Source organism: Solanum lycopersicum, chromosome 6 (assembly GCF_036512215.1).
Source record: "Solanum lycopersicum chromosome 6, SLM_r2.1".
NCBI lineage: Eukaryota > Viridiplantae > Streptophyta > Magnoliopsida > Solanales > Solanaceae > Solanum > Solanum lycopersicum.
Window position 1 is genome coordinate 47,109,370 of NC_090805.1, and position 17,562 is coordinate 47,126,931.

The 17,562-nt window shown below is 29.2% G+C and overlaps 2 protein-coding genes across 2 annotated transcripts; one reads left to right on the forward strand and one right to left on the reverse strand.

The window, feature by feature from the left end:
* The first annotated feature begins 2,871 nt into the window (after positions 1-2,871).
* On the forward strand, positions 2,872-4,474 carry LOC101245554 (CASP-like protein 4D1). Its single transcript, XM_004241422.5, has 3 exons — positions 2,872-3,311; positions 3,419-3,554; positions 3,962-4,474. Exons 1-3 carry the CDS (start codon positions 3,166-3,168, stop codon positions 4,199-4,201), a joined length of 522 nt encoding a protein of 173 aa, XP_004241470.1. The 5' UTR covers positions 2,872-3,165; the 3' UTR covers positions 4,202-4,474.
* Positions 4,475-14,569: 10,095 nt separating this feature from the next.
* On the reverse strand, positions 14,570-17,187 carry LOC101245262 (zinc finger protein SHOOT GRAVITROPISM 5-like). Its single transcript, XM_004241421.4, has 3 exons — positions 16,770-17,187; positions 16,259-16,658; positions 14,570-15,590 (listed from the first exon to the last, which is right to left on the reverse strand). The coding sequence occupies exons 1-3, from the start codon at positions 16,879-16,881 to the stop codon at positions 14,897-14,899; spliced, it is 1,206 nt and encodes a 401-aa protein (XP_004241469.1). The 5' UTR covers positions 16,882-17,187; the 3' UTR covers positions 14,570-14,896.
* Between the last annotated feature and the right edge of the window lie 375 nt (positions 17,188-17,562).

The window sequence follows — 17,562 nt, forward strand, 5'->3', positions numbered from 1 at the left end:
ACTGATGATTTTCAAACCTTAGTTGTGGAATTACACTAGAATCATCTTGAAATGATTTAAGTAATGAATATCCTAATTCTTAATAATTTACATATATTTCATATTTATACATGATCACTCTCTTTCATAATAATAGGTTTCGAGTTCGAGCTCGACAGTTTTTCGGATCACAAATTCAGCCCTAAAATAAATGCTGAATATAAAACTTAAAAACAAACATGGCTCATTTAATATCAGAAGGAAATCAAATTTCAAAAATAAGAAAAGATAGTTTGTATATATTAGAATATAAGAATATATTATGTGGCTGACAGAACAGAGTGTAATGCCTGCATGACCACATTAAGGTGCCAAATTAGTAGGGTATCCTAAAAGGTATCCCAATGCCCATGATCTCCATATTAATTACTCTGTTTAGAATTATAATATAATCTTCACTCAAATTAATCCACTTAACCTAAGTAACTCTCAAGGAAATGAATGCAATGTTAGTAGATTATAAAACCTTAAGGAACTAAATAGTTTATTTTTTATTGTGATAAGAGGCTTGACATTATAAGTAAATACATGTGGGAAAGCATGCATCAAGAAAATTAAGGTGCTATTTTAAATTTTCTAGGCTCTTTTTCTTTACATGACTGTTGAGTATGGATCAATTTTGCGCACCTTGATTAAGTTAGCGTATGATTATAATTTTTTTTAAATATTCTTGGCAAATTTAGTTGGGCAAAAATTTGGATGAAATTTCATCGTGTGTTTGATCATAGTGTTTGAGAAATATATTTCACTTCTTTAGAAAATTTGATTTATACCCATGAGTTTTAAAAACTGTCAAAACTAACCATAAGTTTGTATTACAAGTCAATTGGATCTTCGTTGCAACAAATAACAAGTAGTGTTTATGAACTAGGCAATGTGGTAGTTTGGAGTGAGCGCAACAAGGATCATTCAATACATAGTGAAGTAGACAAAGCACATGACTTTATTACCTTGAGCCGATTTCGTCAACCACCATATCTCATCTCTACTTTGATGTTCACGTAAAAGAATTATGTAATGTAACGCAAACAACTACTATAGAGGGTGGTTTTGTAATAAAGATAAAAGTGTTGAAGAAGAAGGAAGCTGACGAATGGAATATGTCAAAGGAACAGGTCCAAAGCAGCTGACTAGCGTGTCTGCAGCAAGTGTTGATGAAGAAGGAAGTTGACAATTGAAACATGTCGAAGGAACACGTCCAATGAAGCTGACGAACGTGTTTACATCACTACTTATATTAATTAGTATTATGTCTCGACTAAGATTAGATTAGGATTAGGATTATAGTACAACTAGGATAAATATTGTAGTAGGATTCTAAATATAGTTAATTTAGGACTTTATAATACTCTCTTATATAAGAGGCTTGTAACTCAACATTATTTTTATCAATACAATCCTTGAAATCTCTAATCGTAGATATGAGATTTCTACAAAAAGTTTGATGTAAAATTTCAATTTTCAAAAGTCCCAAATAATGAGAGTAGGCCCAAATACTAGAAAAAACTAGTATTTGGGAATTTGGATATTTGCCAAATAATGACAAATTGTATGGACAAACATTATTCGCCAAATTTTTCTCTAGATATTATTTGGGTAATCTATGGCCAAGCGAACCCTAATTTTAGGCGATATCTCTCATCTCCCACCAGCAATAGGTACCAAGTAACTTTGTTCATCAAGACTACGAATTGCTCGCGAGATAATTGTTTTATTTATTACGTAGTAGGAGTACCAAATTGAAGACTCTATATATTGTAGACCTTGCATATTATTTTCTAACACAAAGTGTTGTAGTCCCAAAAAAAACAACAAAGGGTGGTAGGTTTACATTACTTTTGGCCCTTAATTATCATTGTAATTTTCAAACAATATAATCCAACATCTTGCTAACAATTTAATGGTGTGATTACTTGCATGTGAAATTAACTGTATTGAGGAAAAATCTAAGTTGCACACATGTACATCAATTCAATAAGTAAATACTACACATATAATGTAGAACAATTTATATAGACTTCAATCATATAACTATACTTAATTTGACATATATAGGTAAATTAGAAGTAGGTGAGAGTGTGTATACTTGATATAAGGGTTCTGAATTCTAGGACGAGGACCTCAAGTGTTAATAATATGAGTTCTGAATTTAATATTTATACATATTTAGTGAAGTGATGATACATATATATGAAGTTCAGCTAAAATTACGAAGTTCTATTAAACTGTATATTCAAGCCTAAATCAGCTCTTTCTATAGTTTTTTTCTCGAGCCATACGACCAATGAGAAAAAATTGTTTACATCATACCCCTGGAGTTGCGATTGCTTTTCTAGACCGTGCCTGCAGAAGGCTTTGTGCACCGAGCTGCAAAATTGCTTTGCAAGGTTTGAAGCCTTTTGTGTTTGCTTCTTGATATAGCCTAGTGGATTTGATAGCATTATGGAGAATTTTGTGAGTAATTGAAAAAGAAGAAAAACATTTTGATAATAGAGAATTAGGGCCGCAGGTTGGGTTACATTGTAGCAAAAATATTATTTAGTCGGTAATCAAAAGCTTAATTATAGCTAAATATATTTTCAGAGGCAATTAACACTCTTTGTGAATATTCTTAAAGTATATAGCGACATTAGATCCAATTGCAAATTAACTAATAACACCGATAATAGCTCTCAACACGCTTTATTATTTTGTCTCCATAAGCCGCTAGTGATTACAATCCGGTTTTCAAATTAAACCCATTCAACCAAAGTAATTTTTTAGCTAGTGAAATAATCATTCATTAATTAACTCAACTCATTTTAACCGGTGAAATATGTCACCTCTATGGGTGGCATAATAGCCAATAAAATAAAAAAGAGAAATTTCCCATAATCATTTTACATAGTTGGATAGGTATGATATATTATCATAAAAGAACACAATTGTGAAATGATGATGGAAACTTCATTATCTATAGTACCATATAATTCAGACAAAAATTAATCTTAGACACAATAATTAGATTTAGTTCTAGTCCATGGTATAAAAGGTTGCTCTCTAGACCACCAAAAAATGTGCAAAAAATATATATATATATATAGCTAAGCTAAAATCAAGAGAGTGAAAAAAAAAAGATTTATTAAAATGGAAACACCAAGGGCTATGGCAATCCTCCTTCTTAGACTTGTCACTATGTTGTTGTGCGGAGCTTCAGTACCAATCATGATTACCAACAGCTTCCAACTTAGTGGAGGAGAAAAAACTAAATACAGTGACGTTAAGGGCTACAGGTTATATATTTTTTTTTTCGTTTTTACTTTTTTATTATATTAAAAAAATAAATTACTTAATTATTTTTACTTTGTATACTATATTAAAAATAAAATCGTTAATACAGGTACGTGGTAGCAGCGGCACTAGTTGGATCTATCTACTCATTGATTCAACTGCCATTTGCATTGTATTACGCCGTGACAGGGAAAAGAGTTTTTCATGGCAACTTCCTTGGCCGCTTGGATTTTTTCGTAGATAAGGTATATATTTCTTCGATCTATTTTTAATTTTAATTTGATTAATTTTCAAAGTTAAATTAGATAATATTAATTCGATATTTAAAAAAAATAATAGATATTCAAAAATTATACGAAAATACAGTTTTTTGCATATCAATATGATGAAAAAATACATATAATTAAAAGTTTGACTATAAAAAATGAAATTAATACAATTAAAAGTGGACAGATAGAGTACAAACTTTATAATTGAATAGGTGGTTTTAGAAAAGTCTTTGAGCTCAAGTCTTACTATTATCACCTATTAAAAAGAGTCTGTCTATAAAACGTTTAGATATGATGATCATACATATTATGCGAATTTCGTGATCAAACAACTCGAGATAACACATGTCAAGAGCTAATTGAGTGAATGTATTGCAACGCAGGTGCTAAGTTTTTTCCTAGCAAGTGGAGTTGGTGTTGGTTTTGGTGTTAGTTCTGAGCTCAAACGTTACGTAAATGGATTTGTAGACACAATTGAAACAACTGGGATCGATACATTCGAAGAGTTGAGGAAGAAGAGTCTAATATTCTTCGATAGAGGTCATTTAGCAACTACTCCACTTCTTGCTGGATTTGGTACCATGGCTGTGCTCACCATTATTACTTCATACCATCGCAAATAAAGATCGCTACACTTGAGTGTAGTGAAAAATAAACGTTGAGTATTGTTGTTTAATTCGCGTGTGATCGTTGTTTAAATAATTTGTGTGTGTTGAGTTTGAAGATGCAATAATAATAATAATATGTGTATGTACTTTGTTTCAATGAATATCAAGAAATGGAAATGTACTAGTACTATTGCTATTAGCTATATATTGTGAGAGTGATGAAATTTGAGTATGTAATGATGGTATTTTGTTAAATTGAGAATTTCTTTTTTTTTTTTTTGGAGAAAATCGTTCTTTGGGCCTTTGTTTACATGTTAGTGTTGGACTTGAGAACTTATTTAGACCCAATTCTTCTTTATGTGAGATTTTAGATGGACAAATTTAGCTATGTAATTGAACCTATCTATTTACTTGGAGTCGGAGATAATGGTGGAGCCAACAATTTCAATCAAGGGATTTTAAAAAATTGCAAGAATATCAAATTAAAAATTCAAAAGTGGGACTCTGAGTAGCTCGATTGGTTGGGTAAGTGAACTTTTACTTTATTAGTGAGGATTCGATTTCTCATCTCCATTTTTTTTGCAAACAAAATTCTAAAGCTTAATGATTGTGGTGTTCAGATCAGTTTTCGCGCACCTCGACTTGTCACCTCCCCACCAGCAACAGGTACCAGAAATTTTAAGCAAATTTTGTATTAAAAAGAATTGTACCCTTTTAATTTCTCGTAATTTTATTCATTACGTAATTATATTTTCTGATGAAGGAGATTCAAGCGAAACCTTTTGGGACAAATTGGGAAGCAAGTAGTAACAAAAGTCTGGATGATAATACATAACTTGTAATAATAATATAATACAATTTGTGATAACATTGCACTCACATGTCATGTCAATATGTTTAATGTTTAGGTTACTTAAAAATTGAGAGGGACATTTGATTCTTGTGGTAATGCATCAAAGTATTATACAAGGGCTCCCCACGGAGCATGTCACCTTCTTTCCCTGCGCAGCTTTAGTACCCATCAAATTATATTTTTTTAAAAGTCGGCACTTCTAATGAATCGTGAAATTTTCATTCTTACAACAATAATAACATATTAAGTGTAATCGCATGATCATAAATGAGGTCTGAAAAGGTTGACATGTACGTACTTAGCCTTAATGACCTACGTAGGTATGATTGGTGCGAGTATATATATTAAAGAAATGTAGCACGTGTTAGTTTAAGATTCTGAATACACCTCTCAAATGCTACTAAGCACCAACTAGACCAATTTCGTTAACACATTGAGGGATCCATTTGTTAGGAGTCAATTATATATGAAGAAAATGGGGCAAACAACTTGAGGTACACGCAGACAAAAACTTTAGTGTCTTAATGGAGATAAGCCAACTAAGAAAAAGACAGATTGAGGCCAGCTCTAGTCAGCTCACTTAGGTAGAGTTTGTCACTTGCAAGCAATACCTAACTACTACTAATTTCTTTTTCATGTCTTCTAGGTTAGGACCCTAGAATCGAAATATTCCGGTGTTATACTAAAGTTAACAACGCAAATATTGAAAGATCATGGTTAAGAATATAAGCGAGAAATATATTGAAAGACACAAAAATTTAACGTAATCCGATCAATCTATCTACATCCACAAAGGAAATGAGCTTTCACAATGTAATCATAGGATACTATATCAAAAAAAAGTTTCACTAAATATGTATTTTTAGTGGCAATTAGCACTCTTTGTATATATCCCTACAGCTTTTAGCGATATTGATTTTAATGACACTTAACTAATGTAGATAAAGACTTTAACACTCTTTATTAATGTTAATATTTAATGCGGCCAAAAGTTATTTTTGTTATAGTTGAGAATTTTGAGAGTTTTGGTGAGGGGTTCAAATATCAATTCATGTTGTGCTTAGTTTCACAGTGAACTCACTCTAAAGCATGCATCAACTAGTCAGATGTTTCTTCTATTCTTTTACTTTGCGCAACTAGGTTATTCTGAACTTGAACCAGTTGAGTTCTCACCTATGAAATAAATCATCGCACCAATTAATTGGGAGAGAATCGATTTTATTGGTATAGACTCTTATGACCTCCCTTTCTATGTCTTGTGATAATGATTTTTCTGGCAATACGATCTAATTACCATAACGATATTGTCCATAAACCAAATTATTTTATATATTAAATTTCACTTACTATCTACGAATTATTAGATTTACAATAAAATATTTATAAATATAATATATATATATATGTAGTAGACTAGCTCAATGATAACTTTATTTTTTCCCTAGAGATATATAAAAAGCTTATAAAATTAAGAGTTGGAAGTACAATTACTAACTTACTTACTAGTAGGACAAGGAGCATGGGCTGCTGATCTGCTTTTTTCTTTATTTTTCTCTTTCTTTATATACCTTTTTCTTTATCTTTTTGGTTGAAAAATGAGTTAACCTTTTTCCCAAGCCTCATTGTGCCTCCCTCAACCTAGCCAATGTATGACAACTAAATGTGAATTTCGAATTTAAATTTTATAAATTTAAAATTCAAGTGTGCTAGTTATTAATTGATTTCAAAATTCAAATACAATATTAATACATATTTATATAATTGATTGATCTATGTATTATCACACATCCATGGACCATGGAATTCGAATCTATATTGATGGCCGTTCAATTGAATCTACATGTGATGGTAGTTCATCATATGTTTTATATACGTTTGACAAAAGTCAATATATGTGTATATTTATAATTATGCGTCTTTTTTTAACCACCAAAAAAGCAACTTCTTAATTAATTTGAATTGACATATGCTTTTTTGAGGAAGCATCGATCTAAAGGTGAGGAATGGGCTGGCTGTCTTCCTTTTCCTTTTTTTTTAATCGTAAAATAAAACTTAATTTTACGAGTAATTAATCAAGATGGGAAGCAATGTAATTTAATTTGTACTCAATCTAATTTGATCATTTTAAAAAAGGAGGTTATACAAAAAAAAAATCCACTTCGTACCTCCTCTATTTAATATTTGTATGAAAATACTTTTGTCATTGTTTAAATAGTTCAAATATGTCGTTCTCTCGTTAGAATAGGTTTTTGATTGAACACTCAAGTTCACACAATACTAATATAATTTTGATGAAGTGAACGTCACGATTCGAGCATGTGCTCACTTCAATTTTGTGCTAACCCACCTACATGGGTTGTGGCGTACTGTGAGAGTCCTTCGTCCTTAATTAAAGGTCTCACCCCTTGGTTAAGGAGAAAATCCTGTTGAGAGCGCATAGTGCGTGATTCATATTTAGTCGAAGCTTCAATATAGACTTTGAACATCGAACGAAAAAAAAAAAAACTTGTTCTAACCAAATTACCATTTCTTCCTCCTACACTATTTTTTAATGAGGATTTTTTTTAAAAAAAAAAAAGTTATAGGAAGGCAACAAACCCTAATGATCAATGCATGAATTGGGGTCCATTTAAATGTAGGAATCTTTTTAATTTCTTTTTAGGTGTTTAAAGAGGAGATGATTTATCAAGAAACATACCATGTGAGTGGGGTGACTTACCTTTAAATCCAAAAAGAGAAGTTTCTTTTGAGGCAGATTTCAATATATATATATAATATAGTCAAAGCCTAAAAATAAAAAACATCAGAAAGCTCCTTTAGAAAAGAACCAAACGTGCAATTATACATTAAGGTGCAGTGTGAAAAAGAACAAACACTTGTAATCATCATCATTTTGAGCATCTTAATTATTAATTACTAATAAGCTTTTCACTTGCACAAGCTCCTATATTATATATAGTACAATTATTTATTTTGTACTTCTATCCAATTTATCTCAATAACATTTGATGGATCCAAAAAATTATTAAGGATATCCAAAAATAATAATATGTATTTGTCAAAAAAAAAAATTATTATGCTATTTGAAATTTGAATGAAAAACTCCTTCATTTAGATGGACATCTGACCATATATTAAAGGCATAACTTTTGTTAAGATTGTTCAACTTTAAATATATATATATATTCCTTAAATGTAGAATTCGACACACACGCGCACACATTTTTGCTTTCTTTCGTACAATCAGTATTCAGTGGTTGAGTTAAGATTTTCACCAATAAATTCAATATATAAAAAAATAAATACAAAAAAAATCAAAGAAAATATAACATTTATTATATATATATAAACAAAAATATTATTTTCCTCATATATATAAAAAAAATATTTTTGATTGAAGAACTTCTTATCTCTACCTGGCTTCGTTATAATTTTATATAGTACAATATGGTTGATTTATCACTCATTATATTATTTCATACTTTTTAAATTTTATTTTATCTTCGAACATTGTCGGAATGATTGCCTGGGGACAAGATCCGCTTTAAATATTCCGTGACGATTATTATCGGAGAATTGATCTCTCATTAATTAAGTTAATTATCTCTTGGTAGGTGGATAGGGATAATATTCCTAGAGGCATTAATATTTGATTTTTGTCATAATATATAAATGTGTATTTTAATTTAATTTTAATTATTTTTTACTTATTTTTATTTATCATATTATATTTTTAAAAAGTTAATTTGATTAATTTCTAAAGTTAAATTTAAATTACGTTTATTTAATTTTTTTTTAAAAAATAAATATTTAAAAACTAAATAAAAAGTATTATAAATGACAACTTTTTGCGTGATGAAAATATATATAGTAAAATGTTGGTCAAAATTCTTATAGTTTCACTCTACAGAAAGAAAATCATGATAATTAATTATGAACATAGGAGGTTATACTTATGGTTCATTCATTCCATATTAACTGTTCACTTTCCTTTTTACATTCAACTCAAGAAATTTTAAATATGGGGTAGTTTTATCAATATCTCACCCTACGTTAGTTTATCTTTTTGAACATTTTTATTCTTTTAACTTTATTATCTTTTAATTAAAAAAAATCAATTTATTTTGAAATAAAAGGATATTATAGACTTTTTAAATTTTTGGCAAAATTTTCTGTTCATTTATCATTACCATTTATAAGTTTACCCCTTGGAAACTTCTACGAAACTTTACGAACAAGTCTTGACACTTTTAAAAAAAAATTAATGGCAAGTTTATTATGACAGAAAATCAATTAATGTTTTCTTAATTTAGCAAGGTGATCAATTAATATCAGGTAATCAATTAATATAAATCAGAGAGTATCTATATTATCATTTAAATTTATATAAATTGAACACATAAATATTGCAATGACAACAATTTGCAGATGATTTTCACCAGAACATGAGGGTAATTATTAAGGTAGATATTGCTAATTCATTTATTAGCGATAATATAAGACAATAATATTAAATTAGTATTTAGGAAAATATGTCTCATTTCTTCTACAGCTGTCAGTAGATCCTTCATTATCCAAGAGAAACAGAATATATTTTTGGAATTGTCTATGTACCAGTTTTGCATTTGTTTTTTTATTAATAATGACTGAAATAATTGGAAAAAATTATGAGACATCACCCAACAAAAACGACCCACTTATAAACTGTCAATAGAATAATGAACTTCACGTATGGTCACTCATATTTTTGTTTGTTTGCTTTGTTTTAAAAGAAAAATATTATTATTTGATTGTGTTTTTAAAAGCTTCATATAACTAGACACCAAGTGGTGTGGTATCTTAGATATTGCGATTTTTTTAATATTTATAATAAGAGCTTTCACGTTTAAAGTTATACGAATGAAAAAAAATTTAATAAAAAGAATTTTTTCTTTAATGAGCTTATGTGATACGAATTTAATTTGCTGTGTTAATAGAGTTCTAAATACAAAATGGTTATATATCAAAAGAAAATTGATAGATAAATACATTAAAAAAAAAAGAGTAAATCTTTATCCTCCTAAATTTTTCACATAATTTTATATCCTTTAGATCATAAAACAAAGATAATGTAAAACGATGGAATTAAATCAACTATGTTAAATTCGGACCTAATGTGTGTATAAGAGAAATGAAATAAAACTAAAACGAGTACGTATAAAAGGAACATAATCCACTAATATAGATAAATTTTAAATGTCTGTTATTGTTATCAATTTGAATTGTGGTGAGATGGTTGAAATTTCTCAATCTTTATTCAGAATTTTCATATTCAAATCCTTAGGAATGAAAAAAATTATATATAATAAAAAAGCGATTCTCAAAATAAAACTTGTAATACACGAATCGACAAGCTAATAAGACCAACATTTTACTAGCGAGGGATTCTTCTCTATTGTCTTGCTTTGGTGATCACATTGGAATAATCCAAATTTATGTCTATTTATTGCATATATTCCACAAAGAAAACGAATTAGGAAAGAGGCCATTGTGTTGCCTAATTTTTGTTTTTTTCTATTTGATTTGTAAAATATTGTAAATAGTGGCAAAGAAAAGGATACCACATATTAATTGAAACATTTTTGAAAGTATCCATATAGACAATTCCATCAAATCACTACTTAGCTTATTGTTCTTGTGAAACATACATCCCCTTCCAATTGTCTTTAATCCAAGTGTACTTCTTGAGATGGATATATGTCCTTTTGATAAGCTAAGGCCTCACACCTTCTTATACCGTATAGGTTAGACTTATCAATTATCGGTTCGTAGAAAAAATCATTAAAACATTTAGTTTATCAACTATTGTTCATTATCATGGGCTTTATCGATTTAACGGTTAAAATTTGACAAAAAAAGTTATTGAAACAAACTAAATGAACTATGAGTTAATATATTGATTACATCTTGCTTCAAAGCAAACACTGAAAATTGCAGAATTAATGACAGAGAGTTTGAAATATGCATGATTTTTCTCCAGAGTTACGCGGAAATTAGATATTATAATACAATACATTTTTCTTGTCTTTGATTTTTATTTCTCAGACACAATTTATCGTTACATAAATTTTTCTTTTTACCTAATAATTCATTTGGGTGAGAATGGAATTATTAAGACAGAGACAAACATGGGGTCTCCATTTGTAAAACAAGTGGAAATTATGCTTTCACTAAAACTTGTAGGACCCTTTAGACTTAGTACTATACATCAATATTCTTAACCAATTCACTCGTACAATACAACTTTGTGATTGAACTCTTTTCGGAATTCAATATATAACGAAAGTTTTAGTGCACTGAGTTATCCTCGAACTATAATTTCGGGAGGGGGGAGGGAGAGATGTACCTATATTTAAAACCATAGAGAGTACAGTTTTACAACATTCATAGTTAAGCTTGTAGTCAAACATTCTGACAATATTTGTAATTTAGACATGTATATAGGGGTTGGGTCATAGCGAAGAATAATATTCTCATCAATCCTTTTTTTTTTAATCAATCGTAAATATGACAGTCGAATTAATAACATTTTTACCATATCATGATCAACCAGATAATTAAATACAACTTGAGTAATTCACTAGTTATAAGCTCAAATGCATAATATATTATGACACATATATAATTATGATCATTAATTTAGCGTTTACTGATAATTATGACTTTAAATTTAATTTAGGTATACACAAGTAGAGCTTAAACTTGTATAAAATTGAACAAATAGACACATTCGTTCTACATGGCTCCCTATATGACAATTTTATATTCTACGTGGTGTCCTATGTATATTATATCATATTGAACACATGTATCTATTTTTTAAATTTTATACAAATTTAAATGGTTAATTGTGCACATTTAAAATTAAAAGACATAGTTATTATAGAATCAAGTTAAGAATCGTGTTTATGTACATAGACATCAAACATATTATATATACGTAATGAATGCATGAAAAGTAGGCAAAGATTCACACAATCAAGTCTACTAGCTTTACCGTTTAATAATCTTTCTATACTTGTTCTCTTTATTGCCAGTAAACTCCCCTTTTTGTCTTTGAAAAAACTCAAACAACAACGTACCTGTATATAAGGTCTCACAAATAGAGTCGAGAAAAAGTACAGTATGTGTAAATTTTAATTTTATTTTTATGAGATATAAAGTTATTTATAACGATAATGAATATTTTACTCAACAAAAATTACAGTTCAGGTATATATATAAGTAAAATTTAATATTATGTCTTTAATTAATCATATACACAGGGGCGAAGCTATAATCAATGATGAGTGTACAGGTGAATATCCTTCGTCGGAAAATTATATCGTATATATAGATCAATTTACGATATATTGTTAATATTTGCATATGTTTGCACACACTTGACATGAGGTTTGGGGGGGTTTCAAACCTTGGTAACCTTAGGTTTTTTAATTAGTGATCGAAACTACATAAAATTTTGCACGCCTTTCATAAAATGTTTGGTTCCGCCACCATATACACACCTTAAGAAAAATAAGGTACATACTACCTTTTTCTTTAGAAATTTTTTTTGAAATGACTTGTTTAATTTCCTGATTTTTTTTACGTGAACATCAAAGTAATGAAATATTCACTGAATATAAAAGTGATGATATGATTATTGATGAAAATGATGAACAATTGGCTTAGAATAACAAAGTCATGTACTTCATTTACTTTACGATATATAAAGTCGTGCTTGTTGCACTCATTTCAAACTATAATATTGCTCTAGTGTCAAGGATACTACTTGTTATTTGCTACAACGAAAATTCAATTGACTTGTTTTAATAAATTTTTTTTTTTAAAAAAAAGTGATAGGGGCATTTTGGTCTAAGAAAGAAATGGTATAATTTTGTTTGATTGAAGAGTAAGTTGTGCAGGAAAGGAGAGATGCTAGTATAGTCTCTTTCTAAGAGGAATACTGTCTACTCTCACTGCCTCCCAATTTAGCTACTGATTCTCATAAATATTGTGAAATTACAAAATAAGGTACCTTCAGTGGCCTTTTTTTCTCTCTAATTATGGTTTTAGAGGGACTTTTCTGTCATTACAACATTGGCACTGAAAATCATGCTCTTCTTCCCTCATTTATCACTTTTCTGCACCTTAACAGTTAGCACAGGGTTTAAAAAGGACCACTATTCTCTTTCCATCTCTTTTTAATTTTTCTCCAATTATCACTATTTTAAAATTTTTATATCACAATTTTAAGGAAAAGGGTCAGAACTACATCTCAGTTTTGTTTTATTAATTGATTTTATCGTTATCGTTAAAAGTAAGTTATTTTTATTATTAATAAATTTTATAAGTGTATCTCTCTTTAGATGGAAAACATAAATCAATTAAAATTATTTAATTTTAACATGATCTGAACCACTTTATAATATAATAATAAGTTGTTATATTATAAAGTGGGTCGAGTCGGGTTAAAATTAGGTAATTTAAGTAAAATTAGATGATTTTAATTGATTTGAAAATTTTCATTCAAGAAAAGGTATATTTGTTAAGTTTATTAATGATAGGAATAAAATTAATTTACTTTTAGTGACAGAAATAAAATCAACCAACAAAACAAAGTTGAGAGGTCATTTTGATCCTTTTCCCCAATATTTAACCAGGTGCAAAAAATTTAAAAATCTAACTTATTATGCAATATTCTATAATTTATTGTTGCATTACATATGAGCAGATCAATAAGGATAAAGTATCAATGTTGAAATTAAAGGTTTCTCAAATATAAAAATATGCGGGGTTTTTTTTTTAAAAAAAAAAAAAGAGATCAAAGTCAATAATTCAAGAAAAATAGGAAAATTGACCGGAATGGTATTCATAGCATTAAAACAACTATGCCCTCTAATTAGATTAATATCATACTAACCTAAAAAGTACTTTAGAGTAATTTTTTTATGTTTGATGAAATTTAAAATTTAACCTTATATATTATTATTTTTACCTCACATCATTGACTAGTCAGACACAATATATTTGTATAATTTTTATGCAATAATTATTATGGCAGTATCATCCTTTATTATTTGCAGTAGAGGACAGGGCGGGTTCATCACCATCTTAATTCTGACCACCTTAGCCAACAAAGATCTTCAAATACTCCAAAAGCAAAATCTAACACTACCAAAAAGCTCAGATAATATATTTAATTCACTGTTTTCTAGCTGTTCTTTTTCTTCTTCTTTTTTATTTAATTATATTAATTATTAAATGAAACACAGCTCACTCAATTCAATGAAATAGTTATATATATATTGTACTACAAACTTACAGTACCAATGATCAATAGTAATCAGGTTGTCGTGAAGTGATAAAATACTTTTTTTTAATTATTTGTCAAAAGTCTTAAATTCGAGTAATTTTGATTTAGTTAGATTATAACGTGAAATATTGACAACAAAAAGAAAAAAGAAAATCAATAGTAGTACTTCTTTTGTTTATTAAGAATAAATAATAAGTTTAAAATTCAAAACCATTTCTAAATATATAGAAATTTATCGTTTCTTTAGAAGAGGAAAATATATTACATAAATTGAGACTAAAAAAATAATAAAATCAAAGAAGCCCTACAAATTTTCATACCACAAGAGATTTAAGAGATTTCATTTTCACATTATTAGGTTGTTCATCCAAGTACCTAACCTCATCATAGTAGCATGCAACATCATCCACACTAGACTTGTATTCATACAAAAAAAAAGAAGCTAAAGTATCCAAAAATGTAACAAAAGAAAATAATCCAAAATAGATGAAGAAATACAATATAGTAAAACTATTGGCAAGTACTATACTTTAAGATGAATATTTTGATCTATACTTGTTGTTCTTGTTGTTGTCGTCGTCGTCTTTTTAGGTTGGAATTTTTGTTTGCAAGCATAACATGTGATTTGTGAAAGAGTAAAATTAATTTTCCTTATTGCTTCTTCCTTCAATACTTGTGCTTTTTCTAATTCCATTTGTGCTTGTCTCCTTATTCTTCTTGCATTACTCAATTCTTCCTCCGCCAATTCAATTTCTCTCCTCGCTTCCTTTCTCGTCTCTTCCGCGTATACTTTTTCAGCTAACGCATGCCTCAACCCCTCTACGTCATTTCTCCATCTGTGCGTGTCATTATTATTATTCTCACTTAGATCCGATGAACCAATTGATAGTTGAAGATTATGATCATCGCGCGATTTTGATGAGATGGAGACATCAAAGGGGCTACATGGAGATGTTGTTGTTGTACTAGTAGTAGTCAAGAGTTGGAGCTCTAAATTGTGTTCTTTTATCATGGCATTTGGAGTATTTATGATAAAATTAGGCCATGGGATTGTGTTAGTAGTAGTGATGAGATTATTTGTGTGATCACTTGAAGGGCTAGGACTAGAAGCTGTACGAGAAAGACAAGGTGCTGATGGTAATTGTATTAAAGATTGTGATTCTGATCGTAGCCTTCCAAAACTACATGCGTCTTGATGCTCTATGAAGCTCTCCACCCTATATTACACAAAATCCAAATCGCTTCGTTAAATTTGAACCAGTATCAAAATATAATTAAGTAAATAAATGTGTACGGTCTAACTCAATAAAGATATTAGAACTACATAGAATAAATAAATACACATCCCCTACCCAACACACAAAAACAAAAAAAAAAGGACTATTTTGATAGGATCAAAGATATTCATACTTTTTTCATTCAACAAGTAGAATATTTTCTGAAGAAGTCAATGAAGACATTCCTTTTTAAACATTGAATTTATAAAATAATCATGAGGAAGAAACTCAATGCATATTATATTAGTTAATAAATAAATAGGATTGAGATGTTAAGTATAACAAAATGGAGAATTTTAGAATATCAAGAATGACATAAACCTAGTTTTTGGGAGCCACACATAGTATAAAAATAAAATACCCATCGAAGGAAACAACTTCCTCATTTTGCGCTCTTTTGTTATTTTTTTTCCTTTTTACAAAGGTGGGTCGTTATGTATAAAGTATATTTCACGTATTGCGATAGTAAATATCTTAAATAAAAAGATAAAGTTAATCTCAAATTTTATGGATGAAGTACTCACTACTCATCATGAAATGTCATAAATAAGACCAAAACATTAGAGCTAATAAACAATGACTAATATTATAGTTATCTTTTAACTGACCTTGAGAATACGCGACCGCAATCGCAAGAATGACCACGAGTACCACATGTTTTGAGATGTGCTTTGTAATCAGATTGAACAGCATATCCTTTGTTACATTTCTCACATACCCATTGTTTGTGATTACTATGTTTCCTCCTGAAGTGTTTTTTAATACCAACAAGATCACCAAGAGCATGACAAGGGTCATGATGTAGACAAGTTGGCTCTGGACAAACAAATACTCTTTTCTTAACAATAGGTGTTTCTCTTTTTAGCAATTTCCATGGTACTTTATGCCTTCTTCTATGCATTTGTAAATTTTGATCCCTTTGAAATCCTTGATTACAGATCTCACATATGTATCTATCTGATTCTAATAATGTTTTTGGTGATAAAGATACCACTTCTGCATCTGGATCTATTACAAAAAATTAATTCTTAAATTAATTAATAATATATTCAGTGAAATCTCACAAGGTCTAAAACGTACGTACATGTTAACACTTGATAATATTTTGAAGAATTGTACCTGGGGTTCCAGCTGGCCTTCTTTTTCTTTTGTTGTTGTTGTTGTTGTTAATACAACTATTTTCATTAATCTCTGAGGAAGTCATGAAGGGGTGTGATGAAGAATTAAACATGACTTAGATGGATTTTTAATTGTGTATAGAAAATTAGTGAAAGAGAGTAAATTATTTTCTATATGGGTATCATAAGGTAGCTTTTTTGATCTCTAGAGATAGTAGCTTTTTAGACTTTCAGCTTTTTCTCTACATAGACTTCTTTTAGCTTCACCTTAATAAACTTCTTTATCAATGAAGAAGATTGGGTTGGGCAGAAAAATTAAAATGATTTTCTCTTTATAAACTTTGCTTTTCTGCTGGAAATTGGTTTGGTTGGGGGTGGGGGAGGAGTAGTTTGAAAGAGACTTTTTTTTTTTAAATGGTGGTGTCCGGATTAGTTTTCGTTTATTTTAATTATTATTCATTGTACTTTCCTTTTTTTGTTTTTTATTTGATGTTTGGAATTCGTATTGGAGCACAGATTAAGTTTGAATCGTACGCTACACAGTTCATTCGGAAGTGGTTTGGTGCTCCCAACAAGATTTTTTTCATGTTCAAAACTCGAACTTGAAACCTTTAATTAAAAATGGAACAATTTCACAACCACAACACAACCGATATTGGTTATATATATATATATCGGACACTACATCAGAAAATCTTCGTCTTCGATCTATATAGACAAGAAATTACCTAATTCTTTGTGATTTATCTTTACTAGGATGTTTGAGAGGACTCTTAATCAATTAGCAAAAATCT